The 20,599-nt window shown below is 40.6% G+C and overlaps 1 protein-coding gene across 3 annotated transcripts in view; it reads left to right on the top strand.

Moving 5' to 3' along the window:
- Positions 1-20,599, top strand: part of wdr90 (WD repeat domain 90) — a 102,924-nt gene that overhangs the window by 67,477 nt on the left and 14,848 nt on the right. For all 3 annotated transcript variants that reach the window (XM_072268872.1, XM_072268871.1, XM_072268873.1), the window contains 12 exons: positions 38-217; positions 1,418-1,515; positions 4,046-4,145; positions 4,562-4,683; positions 5,456-5,612; positions 10,455-10,645; positions 13,235-13,403; positions 14,240-14,351; positions 19,030-19,201; positions 19,743-19,865; positions 20,153-20,333; positions 20,492-20,599. The exon at positions 20,492-20,599 is cut by the window's right edge and continues 23 nt beyond it. In XM_072268872.1, coding sequence (XP_072124973.1) covers positions 38-217; positions 1,418-1,515; positions 4,046-4,145; positions 4,562-4,683; positions 5,456-5,612; positions 10,455-10,645; positions 13,235-13,403; positions 14,240-14,351; positions 19,030-19,201; positions 19,743-19,865; positions 20,153-20,333; positions 20,492-20,599 — 1,713 coding nt within the window. The remainder of the gene's footprint in view (positions 1-37; positions 218-1,417; positions 1,516-4,045; positions 4,146-4,561; positions 4,684-5,455; positions 5,613-10,454; positions 10,646-13,234; positions 13,404-14,239; positions 14,352-19,029; positions 19,202-19,742; positions 19,866-20,152; positions 20,334-20,491) is intronic.

Raw genomic sequence — 20,599 nt, 5'->3', positions numbered from 1 at the left:
GCAATTTTCTCATCACCTCCATTTTTCCTGTATCAAGGGTTTTCATCTTCTAGTGAAAATAAAGGTAGCTACAGACAGAAAGATGAATTGTTCACAGATGGAAGAAGTGGGGCCTCACTCCCACAGGTCCATGACGATGTGTGTTGTGGAGAGGACATGTCTTCTTTCTCGAGACCCATTTCATGCCAGGAGGAACTGGACAATTTTGAAGAATCAGGTAGTTGCCACATATATTTCTTGTATTAACTGTGTTGCACATCTAAACATTAAATTCTTATTACAGGGTAATAGTCACAGGAGTCATCTTGAGGTAACTAAAGAAATAAAATATTTTATCATTGCCATTTGTGCTTTTATTTCTAAACTTGATGTCATAAGAATTATTCTATACTAAGTTTTTAACATTGAAATTATGGTAATTCTTAGCTTGGATCATTGATTTCTTTATCAAAATGCTGTAAAAGGTTTTAATTCTTTTTGGATACCTTATTTTATGTATAATCAGATAATATGAACAAATGATTTTAATGAAGGTTCACATTGGATGCTTACAAGTTCTTCAGAGAACTTGTTTTTTAGCAGTTTGAATTGATGAGTGATGCATATGAATAACATCTTCTTCTTAAAACCATCCCATCTACTTGGGTATAGGCTACCATCAGCAGCTCGCCGGAGCTCTCTGCTCTGGGCCTGTGTAAGGTTCATCGGGCCTGTGTAAGGTTCATCGGCCCTGGGGCTTCTACTTTCAACACAAGACTTCATATGTCTTCTCAGCAAAGATCCTTCCTTTCCCAGGAATGAGGTCTTTGGTGCTTCTGAAGTTTTGGATTGCTAGCTCATGTCCAACCTCCTTTCACAGCCAGGCTTGTAACCATTCATGGTTGAGTTGAATGTCATCTTGCCAGCAATGAATGTTTAAAATAAATAGATGTTATGAAAACTCTTAATGTGAGGTAGAAAGATTTTGCTTTTGTGCAATTCATATTCAATAGCATTGTTTACATCTGCTCAGCACTGAAAAAAACTCATCCCGTCTAATTTTAAAGATCATTCTGTTTAGATTTTCATCATCCATATTACCAAATGGAGCTTTCGTTCCCATCCAAAGAACAAATGGATTTTGTCTTTGCCCTTGTTGCATTCTTCAAACAAACCTATACTATAAAGTGTGACTGAGTTACTTTATAGATTAAAATTTTACTTTGACATTGATCTGTTAATCTAATACTGATAGTTACTCCTATATTTTGTAATTAGCACTCAACTTTGATATGAACAAGTACAGCTTTCCATCTTTATGTTATATAAGTTGAGTCTTGTTCCCATCTAGTGAACTTAAAAGTGCAGCACATTGTCTGCTGTAGGTGTCTTAGATCTTCTACTTGTATGCATTTTGATAAGAATACTGCTTTCACAGGATCTCTAGTTGGAGCTGATGGTTGTCTACACAATTATTCACGACCTGAATCGTACAAACATTTTGCTGCTCGGTTCAAACTCTCTTCTGTCTGTCAGGTACACTTGAACTTTTAAATTTCTGTCTGTTTCATAGTTGTTTCATGGTGAAAGAAGTTCTAGAGCCACATCTGTGTGGTGCTTTGGGTGATTGACTATGCTTTCGGTCTCTATTCAATTAAATGTAGTCCAATAGATTGGATGAAGTCTGCTACAATAGAGAATAAATCTTGGCTATCTTACCTAAGTCGATGTGGTGCCATACTTGGATGGAGCTAGATTTGTTGTGCTTCATGGAAAACTACATTGTGCTAGTCTGTTTCAGTTTGATTAAGCATCTCGTGTGACCAGCCTGCAGCATTAATTTGTTTTAATTGGCTTATACTTTCAGATAGTCATATACAACTGAAGCTTTTTTTCTGTCTGTCTGTAAAGCATTGTGCCTTTGATTTATTGGAAAATATGTAAGTAGAGATTGTAGCACAGCTTTGCATATTTTGCATTTAATTGGCAGCATTCTTTGATCCAGAATTTGGCTATATTTCAGGGTGAAGATAACAAATTCCCACTTGCCAAGATGCAACAATGCTTAAACTGAAATGCATTTTTCCTATTGTGTTATCCTATCTATAAGGACAGTTATTTGCATGAGAGAATAGTCAGAGTTGCCTGCATGATCAATGTGTTGTAATTTCCCTTTGTGGAATTGGAATTAGAGTTAATTTATTATTGTCGCATGTTCTGAGGTACAGTGAAAAGCTTGTCTTGCATGTTGCTCATAGATCAAATTATTACACAGTGCTTTGAGGTAGTACAAGTTAAAACAATAACAATGCACAATAAAGTGCAACAGCTACAGAGAAAGTGCAGGCATAGAATAAGATACAAGATCATAATGAGATAGATTGTGAGGTTAAGAATGCATCTATTGTCCTAGCGAAACATTCAGTAGTCTCATAACAGTACGGTAGAAGTTGTCCTTAAGCCAAGTGATTATGCGCTTTCAAGCTTTTGTATCTTCTGCCCGATGGGAAGGAAGAACAGAATGTCCGGGGTGGGTTTGGTCTTTGATTATGCTGGCTGCTTTACTGAGGCAGCAAGAATAGACAGAGTCCGTGGAGAGGAGGCTGGTTTCTGTAATGTGCTGAGCAGTGTCCACAACTCTCTGCAGTTAATTGGGGTAGATGCACCTCAAGCCTATTTCTGTAAAACATTTATTTTCCCACTAGGCATTTGACATTGAGATAATGGTGGAATTTGTTTGTGTCCTGGGTTCTTGTAAGGGAAAATGAACCGGAGCCCATGCTCCAAATGCTGTCCCGTGTTCCTGTTTGAATTGCGTGTGTCTGCAGAGCAGATAAGGATGTTATTAGGTTCTGATGTAATTCTCCATATATTCCACAATGAAACAGTCTAAGATTCAATTATAATTACTTATTTGTTATTTGAGTTTGTATAGACAATGTACTCCAGTTAACGGCCTGTGGTGTAGTGGCATCTGCACCGGACTGCGAGGCGTGTGGTCTTGTGTTCGAATCTGGCCGGCTCCTTGCACCCTTTCCATCCTGGCTGGGTTGAGCATCGAGCTAGCAACTTGGCCTTGTAAAAAAAAAACAAACGCTAAAGTAATGGCAAGGTTGATGCACCACAAGGTGTGGAAAGGAACAACAACAACAACACTTTATTAAGCACTCAAAAAAATGAAAGAAAATCTCATCAAACCAAAGACAAAACAAAAATGGCTTGATAGTTTAGATGCAAGGAGAAAGTCACCCCTGAGTAGAGAGTCTAAGACCAAAGGGCCAACTTGAGAAAAAGAGTGGGCTATTAAGGGCTGAGATGAGGAGAACTGTCTTCACTCAAAGTGTGATAACCTTTGGTGGATTCTACCCTGGATGGTTGTGGAAGCTCTGTTGTTTTCATCCTAAACAGAGATTGATGGATTTCTGGATAGTAAAGGAATCATAATGATGCGGATGGTGCTTTTTTTTTAAAAAAAAAAGCTGAAAGATCAGTGATGACCTTGATAAATGCCATAGCTGGTTCAAAGAGCTGAATGGCCTTCTGCTTCTCTGCTCCTATCTCATTGTATTGCAGGAAAGAAAAGGGAGGACAAAATCAAAATTAATTTTGTGAATTTGAATTCAGTGAAATTGACTCTTGATTCCATCTGAGCTGCCTCTGAGAGAGAGAGAGAAAGAGAGATCCAACTATGTATTTATAAATTAAAATAGTAATTTCAGGGAGATGCATAATTGCAGCCGCTTTCCCCTTGGGAAGTTGCTCGCAGCAGCAATTTTCAGTTGACTGATAGAGGAGCCTTTGGCTGAAAATTTTTTTTTGTTCCTATTCAAAATTGTGTTGTCTTGAAAAAAGCCCTGAAATAAAACCAAATTCTGGGTCAAACATTACTGCAGATTAAATACACAATATATAAAGCTGTGCTACAATCTCAACCTCAGAAGCAAAAAAAAGTATCACCTTTACTGCAAGATATGGAGGTAAAGTAGTTTAAATTATAAGTAGTTTCTATGCCTTTTGTTTTCTGATGATATTCTTTTTCTCATCTCATATTCTGAATCTACTTTAGGATGTAGTCCTCCCTGAAGGGAAAGAGGATCTGAAACTGAAAGTAGTAATTGGATACAATGGAAATGGAAGAGGAAATATGGTCTGGAATCCTGATACAGGTAACTGTTAGAATAAGTTGTGATCTCAGAATGTAAATGAGTCAGGTGTATACAGAATATACCTTGGAATCTAGATGTGCACAAGCAGTACTTTTGGAAAATATGCACGATCTCAAAAGGAAATGTACATTATGCAGCAGAGAGTTCTTGTCTTCGGTATCCGTGTTGAGAATTTTATCAAATTAATACCGTGATTTACATATTTAGTGGTCTTCCTGTGTAATTTAATTTTCTATCTGCATTAAGCATTTATTTATCGTAATTTGCTGTGTTAAAATGAATTACATTTTATCTTGGCTACTGCTAAGCAGTGCATTAACTGAACAGTGTAATTGTAATAGTGTAGGATTATAACATGTAAAAAAAAAGTTCCTGCCATTATTTTGATTGTATCTCTGTTGATCTACCTTTTCAAGGTCTTTTTGCATATTCTTGTGGCTGTCTGGTGGTAGTTGAGGACCTGCATTCTGGATCTCAGAGACATTTAACAGGCCACACAGGAGAAGTCTCTACTCTTACAGTCAGCCATGATACACAGGTATGCTTGGGCTGAATTTGGGTGAGATTTGATCTAGTCACTGGTGCCCTTTATACCTCAGTTAATTATGTTACATTTAGACACCTCTAATAATTAGAAAACCAAGTGGTAATGATTGTGGTTCCTTGTAGATGTGCAACTGACTCTAAAATTGCAGTCCTGCTTTTGGCCCATAAATGCACAATATACTTGCTGCTTCAAGGTTTTTTGGGGGATAAGTGGTGGATGAGGTTGATAAGGTAGTGCTTTCCTTTCCATTTGTTACAATTTATTTATTAATACCTTATAATAATCAACAATATATATTTGGTTTACAGTACCTATTTACAAATGTTATTTTTTGAATTCAAAATCTTAGATCTGTGGTTATCTTAAAAATAAATGAGGAAAATTCCAAAAGGAAGTATGAAAGTTTTGTCTCTCCTAAACCATGGGCTTTGTAGATATTAATTATAAACAGAGCCATCATCTATTCAGCAATAGTGGTGTGTGGGGTAGCAAAGAAATTCATTAAATAACCAGTCCAGGCAAAGGGAAATATACAAAGCAAGGGATAAATTATTTTCCATTCACCCCACTAACTCTTGCAGACAATACCTTTAAGAAAGTATGCTGTTGCTCACGCACATGAATTTTTGCAAAAGTTTGCATGTTTTGTGATGTTTCTTTAGTATTAATGTCAGGGAAGTTTTGTGATCTGAGGATTCCTTCACTTAATTACATGCCTTAAAAAAATTTTGGGGGATTTTCCCCTTTTCTTTTTTCTCACAAGGATCTTGCATCAGCTTCGGGAGAACAAGACAAAATTGGCTGTTGCATTTTTATTTGGGATGTCATGAGTGGCAGTTGTAAGAAGGTACTTTCTCACCATAAAACTGAGGTACAAGCTATGGACTATTCCAGAGATGACAGATTCTTGATGTCTGCTGGTAAGGTTTATTGATGTTTGAGCAGTATAATCTGATATTACAACTACTTTCTTATCAATGTTTTTCTGCAGGATTTAGTCAAATGTTTGAAGCTGGTGAATTTTCTTCTTTCCTGCTTGAATTCCAAAGGATTCATTCTTTTTGTGACTTTATGGTTGGTGTTCTATCTCCACGACTCTAGTTGTCATGGCATTCTCATGAAACTCAGGAAATACAAGATATGTCTTTTTATCTCTACCCTTCCCATCCAGGAACCCAAAGAGTTCTTTCAGGAAAAGTAGTGATTCATTTGTATTACTGATCTTGCATGATGCATTTGTAGTTCATGGTATGGTCCTCTGCAGTAGATAATCTGCATTCAAGATTCAAAGTACATTTATTATCATAGTATGTAAGCAGTATACAACCCTGAGATTCATCTTCCCCATAGACAGCCACGAAACAAAGAAAACCATAGAACCTGTTCAAAGATAAACATCAAGCCCCCAGCGTGCAAATAAAGAACATATCGCTTAAACGACAAAAAAAGGAGTGACGAACACAGAATATAAAATGTCAAATCACCAAGTCAACAAAGGCATCCTAGAATATTCAGTTTCAGCTCAGTTCAGTTTATTCTTGCACTGTGTCACTCATTGACTACAGACCTCAGCCCAGTCCACCCAGATCAAAATTGCACAAAATAGCAACAAAAAAAAGACCAACCAGAAACCAGAAACACATCATAACATGAACTACAGAGTCCAGTCCACAAGTCCAGTTGACTAAACCTTGCCCACGACTCAAGGATCTGGCAGCAACGAGTGAGACCAATTAAGTGCAGTCACCTTCCTCTGACAGCAGAGAACAAAAGAGAGACTGGTCACTCAAACCAGATGGTGCTGAACATCCGCTTGCCTTCCACTCTAACCCTTGTTGATTTCAATCTTCCTCGACATTTTAATTGGCAAGTAATGGAGTTGATCATGAGCTTGCACCACATCTCCAAACTTCTTGGCCTCCAGGCCACGCACTTCACTTAAAACCTCTCCGAATTTCCTTGGAGACAGCGAAGTACCAGATCGCTCAATCGGCCTGAAAACACACCATGAAACTGTAGATCACACGCTCCAATAGCAGCTGAATTATATTTGAAAGAAGTAAAGGAAGTAATTTAGTGAACGGTGTCGCCTTTGTGTTGTTCGTTGACACCATCTTCACTCGAGGGGTGACCCTCATCTTCCAGCCGCCTATCACTTTAATTCTCCCTCCCAATCCTTTTGACCTGTCTGTGGCTTCCTGCGTTCTAATGTGGCCCAATCTTTTGTCTGGCCATGTTGCAACTTTCCAGAGTTAGTATTGATTTCAACAAATTTGGAGTACAATACACCCTCACTTTACAGGGGGGTTGCAATTTTTAAATGCTGTCCATGAATGTATAGCTGTAAATCAAGTAACTGTGCTGTTGAACCATGTAGTAACCACTCTGAACCATACCTCTATATTGCTTATGTTAAATGTACATAATTGTCAGAATTTAAGAGTTTAACTGAACTTACTGAGCCAAATTAATTAATTTGAATTTCTCCTTTGAGCAGCTAAGGATATTTCTGATGTGGTGGACATTGAATAAGGAAGTAATATGCATGTTCTAAAGTAGAGTCAGTTTTTTTTTTGTTAAGTATTCTTAGGTGGTTTGGTTCTGGTTTAAGATGGTGCTAGGGAAGCACAGTGATGACTTGCTGACAGCAAACAAAACTATTAACTGCTTTATTAATCACACGTTTTCTCTGAAGCTATCACTGCAATCAATAGCCTGTAGCTTCCAATTTCGGAGTTGAGCCTTTGACCCACTTATACAATGTGGCATTTTGGCAGTGTGAACTGAATTATTGAAGGTGCAAGACAGTTGCAACATGGTGTGTATGTGCTGAATCAAGACGGTGGGGCTTGGGCCCGACAGTGGGGAATGAGCCAGTGTTTGGCCGTTGCTAGACCAGGCATGGAGGTGACTGGAAGCAGCAGAACTGGGGTGAAGTAGAGTAATGACGATGGGGCCTGGGCCTGAGAAAGAGGAACAAGCTGATGTTTGACCAATTTAAGTGGCCGGCCAGATTGGAAATATTGGGTATGGACTGAATACAGGTTTCCCCCGCCACCCGAAGGTAAAGCGTTCCTATGAAATGGTTCGTAAGCCAGAATGTCGTAAAGCGAAGAAGCAATTACCATTTACTTATATGGGAAAATTTTGTGAGCATTCACAGACCCAAAAATAACCTACCAAATCATGCCAAACAACACATAAAACCTAAAATAACAGTAACATATAGTAAAAGCCGGAATGATATGATAAATACACAGCCTATATAAAGTAGAAATACTTTACCACAATCATTGCTGGCACTGTTCTCCGTAGCGAAAATCTCGCGCAAGTGCCGTCGGCAAAAACACGGCGCAAGCACTCGCGGCAGAAAATCTCATGCAAGCGCTCTCGGCAAAAACACTCTGTCCAGTAACCTTTAAGCTATGAAGCTGCCAAATCATACCAAATAACACGTAAAAATACACAGCCGATATAAAGTAGAAATAATGTATGCACAGTGTAGTATCACTTACCGGAATTGGGACAGCACCGAGCACACTGATGATGGTGTGTTAGACTGAGTCGTCGCAGGTTGGGGTGGTGCAGTGGCCCCCACCCTCCAGGCCGCCGACCGATACATCGCCGTGAAGCATGCGGTGGTACAGTGGTAGCCGGGAGGCACACAGCACATCTTTAAGAAAAAAGCCAAAATAAACAAGCTAATTAATTAGGTGCCGCCCAGCACATAATTAATTTGCATGTTTATTTTGGCTGTTTTCTTAAAGATGTGCTGGGTGGTCCTGGCTACCGCTGCATTCTCTGCGAATCGGTATCTGTCCGCAGCCTGGGGTTGGGGTGGTGGGACACTGGGGTGTCATCTCATCGTCATCTGTTTCCATTACGGCAGGCAGGTCATCTTCTATCTCTGCCTGCCTCGATGTCGAAGATAGAGGTTCATCGTCTGCTGTGGCTGATGTGGAAGGCTTGCTTGACTGCTGAGCCTCGCTCATTTTTCAATCATACAGTTCTTTGTAAGGTCTCAAACCATCTTGCTGATATCCCCTAAACCTATGTACCCTTTCAAAATTAAAGTCGTACTTTATCATTGCAGTGAAAATCTCATGCAGTTACTTCACGTTCAGTTCGCTACTGTATTCGGTTTCGATTGTTATCCTTTCCTCTTCTAATTGCATCAGCTCTTCATCTATTAGTTCTTGGTCATGAGATGCAAAAACCTCTTCAACATCATGTTCATCAACTTCCACAAGCCAAACTCACTTTGTCCTTACTTCGTTCACCACGATCGAAATGCTTAATTATGTCTAGTTTTAGGCTAAATGTAACACCCTTACGAGCTCTTCTGGCTTTTCCAATACCTTAAAACTCATCTTGCAGACGGCTGCTCACAGGCACGTGTTTAAGCAATGCTGGCGAGAATACCATTCCGAATCCGGGGGAGAGCGGCTGCTCGGGGCGCGCGCTGGTTTTTTCGCACGCTGATTTTTTTTTATCACATGCTGCTTTTTTTCGTAACAGTGAAAACACCTACTGTTAGTGAAAACAGGGAACTAATGTAGGTCTTTCGTAACAGTGAGGTTTCGTAAAGCAAACATTCGAAAAGCGGGAAACTCCTGTATATACAGTGGGCCCCGGGCCTGAGAGCATATTGAAGCTGTGGGGCCCAGGTCTGAGAGCGAAGAATGACCTGAGATTTGGCCGATTTAAGCGCTGGGTTAGATTGGAAAGGTCGGGGTGTCGGGGCCAGAGGAGAGGGATGGGCCAGTGTTTAGCTCACTACTCACCTCTGTGCTGAACTGAGGCTGTGGCCTGCAACTAACGGGCTTCTGGACCAGCTGTAGCGATGATGGGCTTCACGACTGTGGACTCACTTTCATGAACTTCAGTTCTGAATGTTATTTGCTTACTTGTATTGTTTGCATGATTTGTCACTTAATTCTGCACTTTGGGTATTTAACTGTCTTTTTTTAATGGGTTCTATTGGGTTCCTTTGGTTTGTAGCTGCCTGTAAAGAGATGAATCTCCAGGTCTTATATAGTATACATACTGTGCAAAAGTATTAGGCACATATATATTGCTAGGGTGCCAATGAGTTTTGTTCAGTGCTGTACTGTGGAGTGGAAAGCGAATCTGTAAATCTGGTGAGAGCAAAGAATGTTGGGAATAGTGAGGGTGGAGCACCACAGGGGAACAGATGGCAGAGGAGGAGTACCAGGGGCAGGGGTTGACATGGGTACAGACACACCCAGGCCTGGGACACAGGGCAAGATAATTTGATTCCAAACAATTGGTTATTGATCATTGCAGAATATCCCTCTGGTGCTTTCTGCTCCTTCCCTCTTTGTTCCCTTTTTCCCAACCATTATTCCTCCCTCCCTGCTTCCCTTTCTGCTGTCAGTCCACAATAGAGACCCATAACAGGATCAGGTAAATCATCACTTGCATATGTTATGAATTTTTTTTTTTTTTTTTTTTCAGCAGCAGTACAGTGCAATGCACTGCAATGCAGTTTTGGAACCCATATCTAAAATAGTATGTGCTGAGTTAGAAAAAGGGAGGTGTACAAGAATGATCTGGAAATGAAAGGGTTAATATATGATTGTTCTAGGCCTGTACATATTGAAGTTTAAAAGAATGAGGGGTGTATCTCATTGAAACCTACCAATACTGTGCAAAGGTCTTAAGCACACACACACACCATACATACATTAGGTTTTGCTCCTTAAAGGTTTCTGATGTTGATTTGATCTAATTTATTTCAGGAGATTACAGGGACCTCACAATTGCTTTATGGAATACCAGGAATTATGAGCTTGTGGCAACTACAAAAATATGTGATCCTATCCATGATTTAGCATTTGACCCTACTGCCTTCAATGAGTTTGCCTGTGTTGGGGTAGGAGCTGTGCATTTCTGGTTGATAGAAGAGAATGCTAATGAAGTACAACTGAAGGTCAGTTTTTGCTTTTTAAGATATATTTCTGTAATAGTAAATAGCTCACTGTTGGGCTTTAAATGTACTGTATATTCAATGCTGAGGGTTTATAAGGCACTGATCAGATCACATTTGGAGTATTGTGAGCAGTTTTGAAACCCATATCTAAAATAGCATGTGCTGAATTAGCAAAAGGGAGGTGTACAAGAGTGATCTGGAAATGAAAGGGTTGGCCTGTACACTTTGAAGTTTAAAAGAATGAGGGGTGTATCTCATTGAAACCTACCAAATACTGAAAGGCCGACAGTGGATACCGAGAGAATGTTTCCAATCGTAGGAGAGTATAAGGTGCTGAATCTATGGAATTTTTTGTCACAGACAGCTATAGAGGCCAAGTTATTGACTATATTTAAAGTGGTTCTTAATTAAGATGGGAAAGGTGGGAAAATGGAATTGAAAGGGAAAAGATATCAGCATGATTGAATGGTTTAGCAGACTCAATGGGCTGAATAGCCTAAATCTGGTCCTGTTTTATAGATTATTCTAATTACCTCATGCCAGATGCCATCAGTTGATTGTATGAAAGCAGCATAAAATGAATAACCTGCCAGAAGCTGCTGCTCTGATCATGGCTGAAGAGTAATTCAGAACTCAACATGTGACAGCTTACCTTCTAGTTTTTTTTTCCTTCTGCTAAAGATGGCAATTTTGTGAGATGTCTTCTCCATCTTGGGCATGGTCCATTATGATAATGTGCTGACTGATGAAGCTTATGTGAGAACTGCAAACCCTTCCATAAATGGGTAGGAGATGCTTCGATGGCTGGGCTGAAAATTCGATAAAGATAAAAATTCTCTTTCATTTCTTTAAACTGACTTCTGTGTGCTGTTGAATCATGGCCTAGCAATGTATTAACTGCCTTGGGGTGACTAGCCTCTGAACATGAGAATAAATGATGCAGAAAATAACACGTTCATGAAGTGGCAACACATGAACTGCATTTGTCCAGGAGTTACATTTAGTCATTGCATGTGTGGCCATAAAGCTTAAATATTAGTAAAACCGTTGTTATGTATTTCATACAAATTTTAAAAAAGCATTTGCTGCGGACAAATTTTGTCATTATCCTTGGTTCCCATTTTAATAAAAATTAACAGAAAATTATAGAACATTTTGATCGTTTTTAGTTCTGATCTCAAAATTGTTTTCAAATAAACTCATTTATTAATTGAACAAATTTGTTTTCATCAAGCAAATTCGCAGATCAGTGTAAGAAAACTGAACATATCTCTGATGAAACATCTTTAAGTTACAATGGCATATAGTTTGTAATATTTAGAAAAGAAAGGCTGACATTTTATCCAAACAACATACTTACTAAATCCGAAATAGAGGCAGCACTAGTGGAGAAGAAACAGAATTAATGCTTTGTTACGTACCCTGTAACTGGGTTGCCAAACCAGCAGAAATGGACCACTTAGTTGGAGTCTGGTTTAACAGAAGCTAATAAAGTTTTATTAAAGAAATAAGTAACACAGTACTCTAATCATAAGGATATAAATGCAACAGGTTAGCAATGATAAAACACACATGTACACAGAACCAGGGTAATAGGAATCAACCAAGCTCTATCGCAGTCTAGGGGTAAAATGATCAGTCTCAGGTGACACAGAGTTCAGTTCAGCTTATTACAGTTCGCAGTAATCGCTGTTGTGCTGTTGGAGAGAGAGAGATATGCAAATCTGATTCAGCAGACCTTTGATGTTCTTCGCAGTTGGCTTTTGGGCAGACCCTTTTTTATGTCTTCTGTGGTCACCGACTGTGACCCCTCCGCTCCAGATACGACCGTTCTTCCACGGTGAACCTGGCACCCAGGCAAGGGCGGACACACACACACCAGGTTCCTGCCAATTGTCCCTTTTCACCCTGTCAGTCTATGGTCGGTTCCCTCGAACCAGACCTCCAACTCTCACCAACTTGTGGGGGCACACCGCTCTTCCAGGGTTTCGTTATCTCGTGATCTCGTGGTGTGTGTTGTGCCTTAGCGAACCTGTTCTTTTTATCCCCCTGCTGGGGTATCGCCTGTCCATCAAACTTCAAACAGTTCAGGTTCAAAGCAATCGGTCTGTCAATATCTGAAATGTGTTTCTTTCTCATTAAACTCTCTCTTCTCTCTTATTAGCATTTTGAATGTTTCTCCATTGTCTCCCTTATCTCTCTCATCAGCATCAATCTTCTGATAACTTGGTTTGTCCTCACAGTTTAAAGTCAGTGACCTTTCATCGGAACTGGAAAGATGTAATAATGAAATAAGTTTAAAGTTGCAAAGGAAGTTGCAGAGGGTATCAATCAGTAAAAGAAGGCCTGTGATAGGGTGCAGTACAGTAACACAAGGGGTTGTGGATACTGTAGAAGGAGAGACATTTTGATGTGCGTTGGTACTTCTGTGTAACAGATGTATATAAAGTATAGAGTTAGCACATTAGTTTGCATTTTCTTAAGCCTGGCTTTCTGTCCTTTATCCTCTATTTACCACATTAGAGTAGGAAATATTTTTATCTTGATGTAAAATTTTCAAATGTTATTTGTTTTATTTTGTTGTTACAGGTTCACAGGGTCTCAATCCCAGGTGAAGTGAATGCTGGGGAGCTCACTGCACTGTGCTATAACTGTGATTCAGTTCTTTATACCGCAACCAATACAGGGAAGATCTGTGCATGGGACACACAGCACAACAGATGTTTCATGACATGGGATGCAGATGAAGGGGAAATTGGTACATAAAGTTATAATATGGTCCAATACTTAACAGCAGTGCGGCAATGTTATTTATCACATCAGAAACAGGTTTATTATCATCGGCTTATATGATGTGAAATACAATGTTCTGCAGCAGTACGTTGCAAAGACGTAAGAGTTATATTGAGTTACAAAATAAGTAGTGAACAGGAAAGGAATCACGAGGTAGTGTTCATGGACTATTCAGAAATCCAATGGTGAAGGGGAAGAAGCTGTTTCTGAATTATTGTGTGGGCTTTCACGGTGGTTTGTATCTCCTCTCAGTAGTAGTAACAAGAGGGGGGCATGTTGCAGATGGTAAGGATCCTTAATGCTAGATGCTGCTGCCTTGAGGTACAGCCTTTTAAGGTTTTTCCGAAGTTGGGAAGGGTTGCACCCATGATGGAGCTAACTGAGTTTACAACCATTTGCAGCCACCAGCGGTCTTGTGCATTGGAACTTGCGTACCATGCTGTGATGCAACCATTCAAAATGCTCTTCACTGTACATCTATAGATATTTGCTAGAGACTTAGCTGACATACAATATATCAATATGTTAGACTCAGGATAGATTTTCCAGGATGCTGAGATGCAGGAACTTGATGCCACTCATCTTTTCCACCACTGACTCCTCAATGAGGACTGTGTGCGTTCTCCTGACTTTGCATTCCTGAAGTCCACAATTAATTTCTTGGTTTTGTTGATGTTGAGTGCAAGGTTGTTGTTGCAAAACCACTCGACAAGTCAATCCGTCTCACTCCTGTACGTCTCCTCATCGCTCTCTGAGATCTTACCAACTGCAATAGTGTCATCTGCGACTTTTCTGTTTTAGGAATTGTGCAATGTCGAGGTCATCGCTTGATGAGTGGCAGTAACACAAAGAAGATCCAGCTGTGGGCAGTCACTGGATTGCAGGAAATGAGACTTGAGGGAACGAGAGCAAGGTGATATTGCAGTGGATTTTCATTGCAATGAATTCTTACCTTAATTTGTATGGGAAATAGAAATTCTATAGCAATAGGAGAGATTTAGACCATAAGATACAGGAGCAGAAGTAGGCCATTTGGCCCATTGAGTCTGCTCAGCCATTCAGTTACAGGCTGATCCAATTCTTCTAGTCATCCTCACTCCCCTACCTTCACCCCATACCCTTTGATGCCCTGGCTAATGGAAAACCTATCTATCTCTGCCTTAAATACACCCAGTAATTTGGCCTCCACAGCTGCTCATGGCAACAAATTCCACAGATTTACCACCTTCTGACTAAAATAATTTAGAAACATAGAAAACCTACAGCACAATACAGGCCCTTCGGCCCAAAATGCTGTGCCGAACATGTCCTTACTTCAGAAATTACCTAGGATTACCCATAGCCCTCTATTTTTCTAACCTCCATGTACCTATCCAGGAGTCTCTTAAAAGACCCTATTGTATCCACCTCCACCACAGTTGCTGGCAGCCCATTCCACGCACTCACCACGCTCTGCGTAAAAATAAGAAAAAACACAACAAAGACAACAATTTACCCCGACATCTCCACTGTACCTCCTTCCTAGCACCTTAAAACTGTGCCCTCTCGTGATAGCCATTTCAGCCCTGGGGAAAAGCCTCTGACTATCCACAGGATCAATGTCTCTTATTATCTTATACACCTCTATCAGGTCACCTCTCATCCTCCGTTGCTCCAAGGAGAAAAGGCCAAGTTCACTCAACCTATTCTCATAAGGCATGCTTCCCAATCCAGACAACATCTTTGTAAATCTCCTCTGCACCCTTTCTATGGTTTCCACATCCTTCCTGTAGTGAGGTGACCAGAACTGAGCACAGTACTCCAAGTGGGGTCTGACCAGGGTCCTATATAGCTGCAACATTACCTCTTGGCTCCTAAACTCAATCCCACGGTTGAAGGCCAATGCGCCGTATGCCTCCTTAACCACAGAGTCAACCTTCCAATCCTTCAGAACCTTTCCCATCCCCAATGATGATGCAAATATCATTGCCAGAGGCTCAGCAATCTCCTCCCTCGCCTCCCACAGTAGCCTGGGGTACATCTCCTCTGGTCCAGTGACTTATCCAACTTGATGCTTTCCAAAAGCTCCAGCACATCCTCTTTCTTAATATCTATATGCTCAAGCTTTTCAGTCTGCTGTAAGTCATCCCTACAATTACCAAGATCCTTTTCTGTAGTGAATACTGAAGCAAAGTATTCATTAAGTACCTCTGCTATCTCCTCCGGTTCCATACACACTTTTCCACTGTCACACTTTTATTCTCTCACGTCTTATCCTCTTGCTCTTCACATACTTGTAGAATGCCTTGTGGTTTTCCTTAATCCTGTCCACCAAGGCCTTCTCATGGCCCCTTCTGGCTCTCCTAATTTCATTCTTAAGCTCCTTCCTCCTTCCTGCTAACCTTATAATCTTCTAGATCTCTACCATTACCTAATTTTTTTTCTGAACCTTTCGTAAGCTTTTCTTCTTGACTAGATTTACAACACCCATTGTACACCGCGGTTTCTGTACCCTACCATCCTTTTCCTGTCTCATTGGAACGTACCTATGCAGAAAACACCATGCAAATATCCCCTGAACATTTGTCACATTTCTGCTGTACATTTCCCTGAGAACATGTTCCCAATTTATGCTTTCAAGTTCCTCCCTGATAGCTTCATATTTCCCCTTACTCCAATTAAATGCTTTCCTAACGTCTGTTAGTATCCCTCTCCATTGCTATGGTAAAGGAGATAGAATTGTGACCACTATCTCCAAAATGTTCTCTCGCTGGGTTCATTTCCCAATACCAGATCAAGTACAGCCTCTCCCCTTGTAGGCTTATCTACACATTGTGTCAACAAACCTTCGTGAGCACACCTAACAAACTCCACCCCATCTAACCCCCTTGATCTAGGGAGATGCCAATCAATATTTGGGAAATTAAAATCTCCCACCACGACAACCCTGTTATTATTACACCTTTCCAGTATCTGTCTCCCTATCTGCTCCTCGATATCCCTGTTACTATTGGGTGGTCTATAAAAAACACCCAGCAGAGTTATTAACCCCTTCCTCTTCCTAACTTCCCACAGAGACTCAATAGACAATCCCTCCATGACTTCCTCTTTTTCTGCAGACGTGATACTATCTCTGATCAGCAGTGCCATGCCCCCACTTCTTTTGCCTCCCTCCCTGTCCTTTCTGAAACATCTAAAACCTAGCACTCTAAGTAACCATTCCTGCCCCTGAACCATCCAAGTCTCTGTAATGGCGCAACATCACAGCTCCAAGTACTAATCCATGCTCTAAGTTAATCTGCTTTGTTCATAATACTCCTTGCATTAAAATAGACATATCTCAAACCATCGGTCTGAGCGCATCCCTTCTCTATCACCTTCCTATCCACCCTCTCGCACTGTCTCCAAGCTTTCTCTATTTGTGAGCCGGCCTTCCCTTCCTCCATCTCTTCAGTTTGGTTCCCACCCCCCAGCAATTCTAGTTTATACTTTCCCCAATAGCCTTAGGAAACCTCCTAGCCAGAATATTGGCCCCCCTTGGATTCAAGTGCAACCTGTCCTTTTTGTACAGGTCACACCTGCCCCAAAGGAGGTCCCAATCATCCAGAAATCTGAATCCCTGCTCCCTGCTCCCTGCTCCAATCCCTCAGCCACGCATTTATCCTCCACCTCAATCTATTCCTATCTCACTGTCACATGGCACAGGCAGTAATCCTGAGATTACTACATTTGAGGTTCTGCTTCTCAACTTCCTAATTCCCTGTAATCTGTTTTCAGGACCTCCTCCCTTTTCCTATCTATGTCGTTGGTACCAATATGTACCACGACCTCTCACTGTTCTCCTTCCCACTTCAGGATATCATGGACATGATCAGAAACATCCTGGACCCTGGCACCTGGGAGGCAAACCACCACCTGTGTTTCTTTCCTGAATCCACAGAATCACCTGTCTGACCCGCCTAACGATAGAGTCCCCTATCACTGCTGCCATCCTCTTCCTTTCCCTACCTCTCTGAGCCACAGGGCCAGACTCTGTGCCAGAGGCGTGGCCACTGTTGCTTCCCCCAGGTAGGCTGCGTTTCTCCACACCTCAGTCTAAATGGACATCCTTCAATCCTGAAGTCGTGCCCTCTTGTCCTGGAATCCCCTGCCATGAGAAATAACTTTGCTGTATCTAATCTGTTCAGGCCTTTTAACATTCGGAATGTTTCTATGAGGTCCGCCTTCATTCTCCTGAACTGCAGGGAATACAGCCCAAGAGCTGCCAGGCATTCCTCATATGATAATCCTTTCATTCCTGGAATCATTCTCGTGACTCTTCTCTAAACCATCTCCAATGTCAGTATATCCCTTCTAAAATAAGGAGCCCAAAACTGCACACAATACTCCAAATGTGGTCTCACAAGTGCCTTATAGGTCCTCAACATCATATTCCTGCTCTTATATTCTATACCTTAGAAATAAATGCCAACATTGCATTTGCCTTCTTCACAACTGACTCAACCTAGAGGTTAACCTTTAGGATATCTTGCACAAGGACTCCCACGTCCCTTTGCATCTCTGCATTTTGAATTCTCTCCCCATCTAAATAATAGTCTGCCCATTTATTTTTTCTACCAAAGTGCATGATCATACACTTTCCAACATTGTATTTCATTTGCCACTTCTTTGCCCATTCACCTAAACCATCTAAGTCTCCCTGAGGCTCTGTGTTTCCTCAACACTACCTGCTCCTCCACCTATCTTTGTATCATCGGCAAATTTAGCCACAAATCCATTAATACCATCGTCCAAATCATTGATGTACAGTGTAAAAAGCAGTGGTCCCAACACCAACCCCTGTGGAACTCCACTGGTAACCAGCAGCCAGCCAGAATAGGATCCCTTTATTCCCACTCTTTGTTTTCTGCCGACCAGCCAATACTCCACTCATGCTAGTAACTTCCCTGTAATTCCATGGGCTCTTATCTTGCTAAGTAGCCTCATGTGTGGTACCTTGTCAAAGGCCTTCTGAAAATCTAAGTACACCACATCTACTGCATCTCCTTTGTCTACCCTACTTGTAATTTCCTCAAAGAATTGCAGTAGGTTTGTCAGGCAGGAATTTCCTTTCAGGAAACCATGCTGGCTTTGGGCTATCTTGTCATGTTCCTCCAGGTACTTCGTAATCTCATCCCTGACAATCGATTCCAACAACTTCCCAAACACTGATGTCAGGCTAACAGGTCTATACTTTCCTTTCTGTTGCCTCCCACCCTTCTTAAATAGCAGGGTAACATTTGCAATTTTCCAGTCATCCGGTACAATGCAGAATCTATCGATTCTTGAAAGATCATCGTTAATGCCTTCACAATCTCTCCAGCTTCTTCCTTCAGAGCCTGAGGGTGCATTCCATCAGGTCCAGGAGATTTATCCACCCTCAGACCATTAAGCTTCCTAAGCACCTTCTCAGTCGTAATTTTCACTGCACAAACTTCACTTCCCATTAGAGCTTGCAAATTTCAGCATGTTGATTTGTATGAAATACAGATATGATTCCTTATCTGGAAACATGTTTTTGGTCTTTAACTTATTCATTGCATCTATTTTGAATGTTCTGATTTTTCCTTCAGATCAAATTCAGTGCTTCTGGAGCATGAAATGATTCTGGATGGCACTGTAGTTAGTGCAGTCTTTGATGATACCATGGACATGGGAATTGTGGGAACCACAGCAGGAACATTGTGGTATATAAATTGGGCTGAAAATACCAGCATCCGTCTGATCAGTGGCCACAGAAACAAGGTCAGATGATTTCTGAATTGTACATTGAGAGTAGGTTGCAGCATTGGGAAAATATGTGTTCTCTGAGCGAGTTGCTCATTTCTGCTCAGAACTTTTGAGGGTATTCATTAGAGTTTGTTTTGCACACAGTATAGACCAATTCTCTGAACAGCAGAAAGGGGGAGGAGAATTTTAGACTGGCAAAAAATTTCAAAAATAAAATCTTTGGGTTGTGTGAAAGAATGAGTAAGGAATTTAGGAGGAAGAAATAACGGCAACATTTTTGTACAGCTGCCAGATGGCCCTGGGCATCAAGGATTAAAGAAGCACAATAAAACCAATTGTTTAAGAAAAATACACAATTACACTTTTGAGCAGTGAAAGTAATGCCATAAATTTATGTTCACAGTGAATCAATTTTTTTTTTGTTAAATTCAGTGTACGCAGTTTCCTACAAACAAGGAATACCAACATGTGCTGCAGTGGAATTTGTTTGTTACCTTTATTAAATAAGCTGGAAATTCTTAAGTATTTTGATCAGTTTATCTTTTTCTTCCTTCAGGTTAACCAGGTAATTTTTAGTCCAGATGAAAGTCATTTTGCCACATGTGCAGAAGATGGCAGCTTGCGTGTGTGGGTCATGCACAGCACTGAGTTGGTTGTTCAGTTTCATGTTCTCAATCAGGTATGTTACAAAAAGTGAAATGGAAGCTTTTATTAGCAACTTCATGACCTTACAAAGTCAATATAAAATAATTGTAATTTATTGAGTACAATTATTGAGTCATTCAATCGTAATATTATTTTCATGTGTATGGTTGGATGACAGTAAACGTAACTTGAATTTGAACAATTGAAATGTATCGTGTATTATAACAGTTGTTTCATTTGCACTGGATTTTTGGCATGCTGTGGGAAATCAAAGCACTTGATGGAAGCCTTCATACTTTAGTAAATGTTATTTTGCTGTAGAGCTGCGTGTGTATGGCTTGGAGCCCCACAATCAATTCAAGGAAATGTGCTGACAAACAGCAGATAGCTGCAGGATACAGCGATGGTACAGTACGTCTCTTTGGAGTGTTGAAAACTGAGATGGAATTGAAGATTCACCCTCATCCAATGGCAGTCAGTGCTATTGCATACTCTCTGGATGGTATGTTCCACTACAGTGTAGATTGCTCAATATCCTTAATTGAATGCTGATCATAAGCTGCACCACTAATCATGGCTACCATCAAGAATTCATGGAAACTGTTCTGCTGTCACTGTATTGAGTGATTAACATTGACTGACCTTTTGTATTATTCTCAGGTGAGGTAATTATTTCAGGAGGTAAAAATGGCTTGATGGCTGTGAGCAGCCCTCATACAGGAATTACCATTCGTATCATCAGTGACCATAAGGGTTCTCCAATTACAA

This window comes from Mobula birostris, chromosome 9 (genome assembly GCF_030028105.1).
Source record: "Mobula birostris isolate sMobBir1 chromosome 9, sMobBir1.hap1, whole genome shotgun sequence".
NCBI lineage: Eukaryota > Metazoa > Chordata > Chondrichthyes > Myliobatiformes > Myliobatidae > Mobula > Mobula birostris.
Note: the sequence above shows the minus strand (reverse complement) of the source record. Positions and strands in the feature narration are given on the sequence as shown.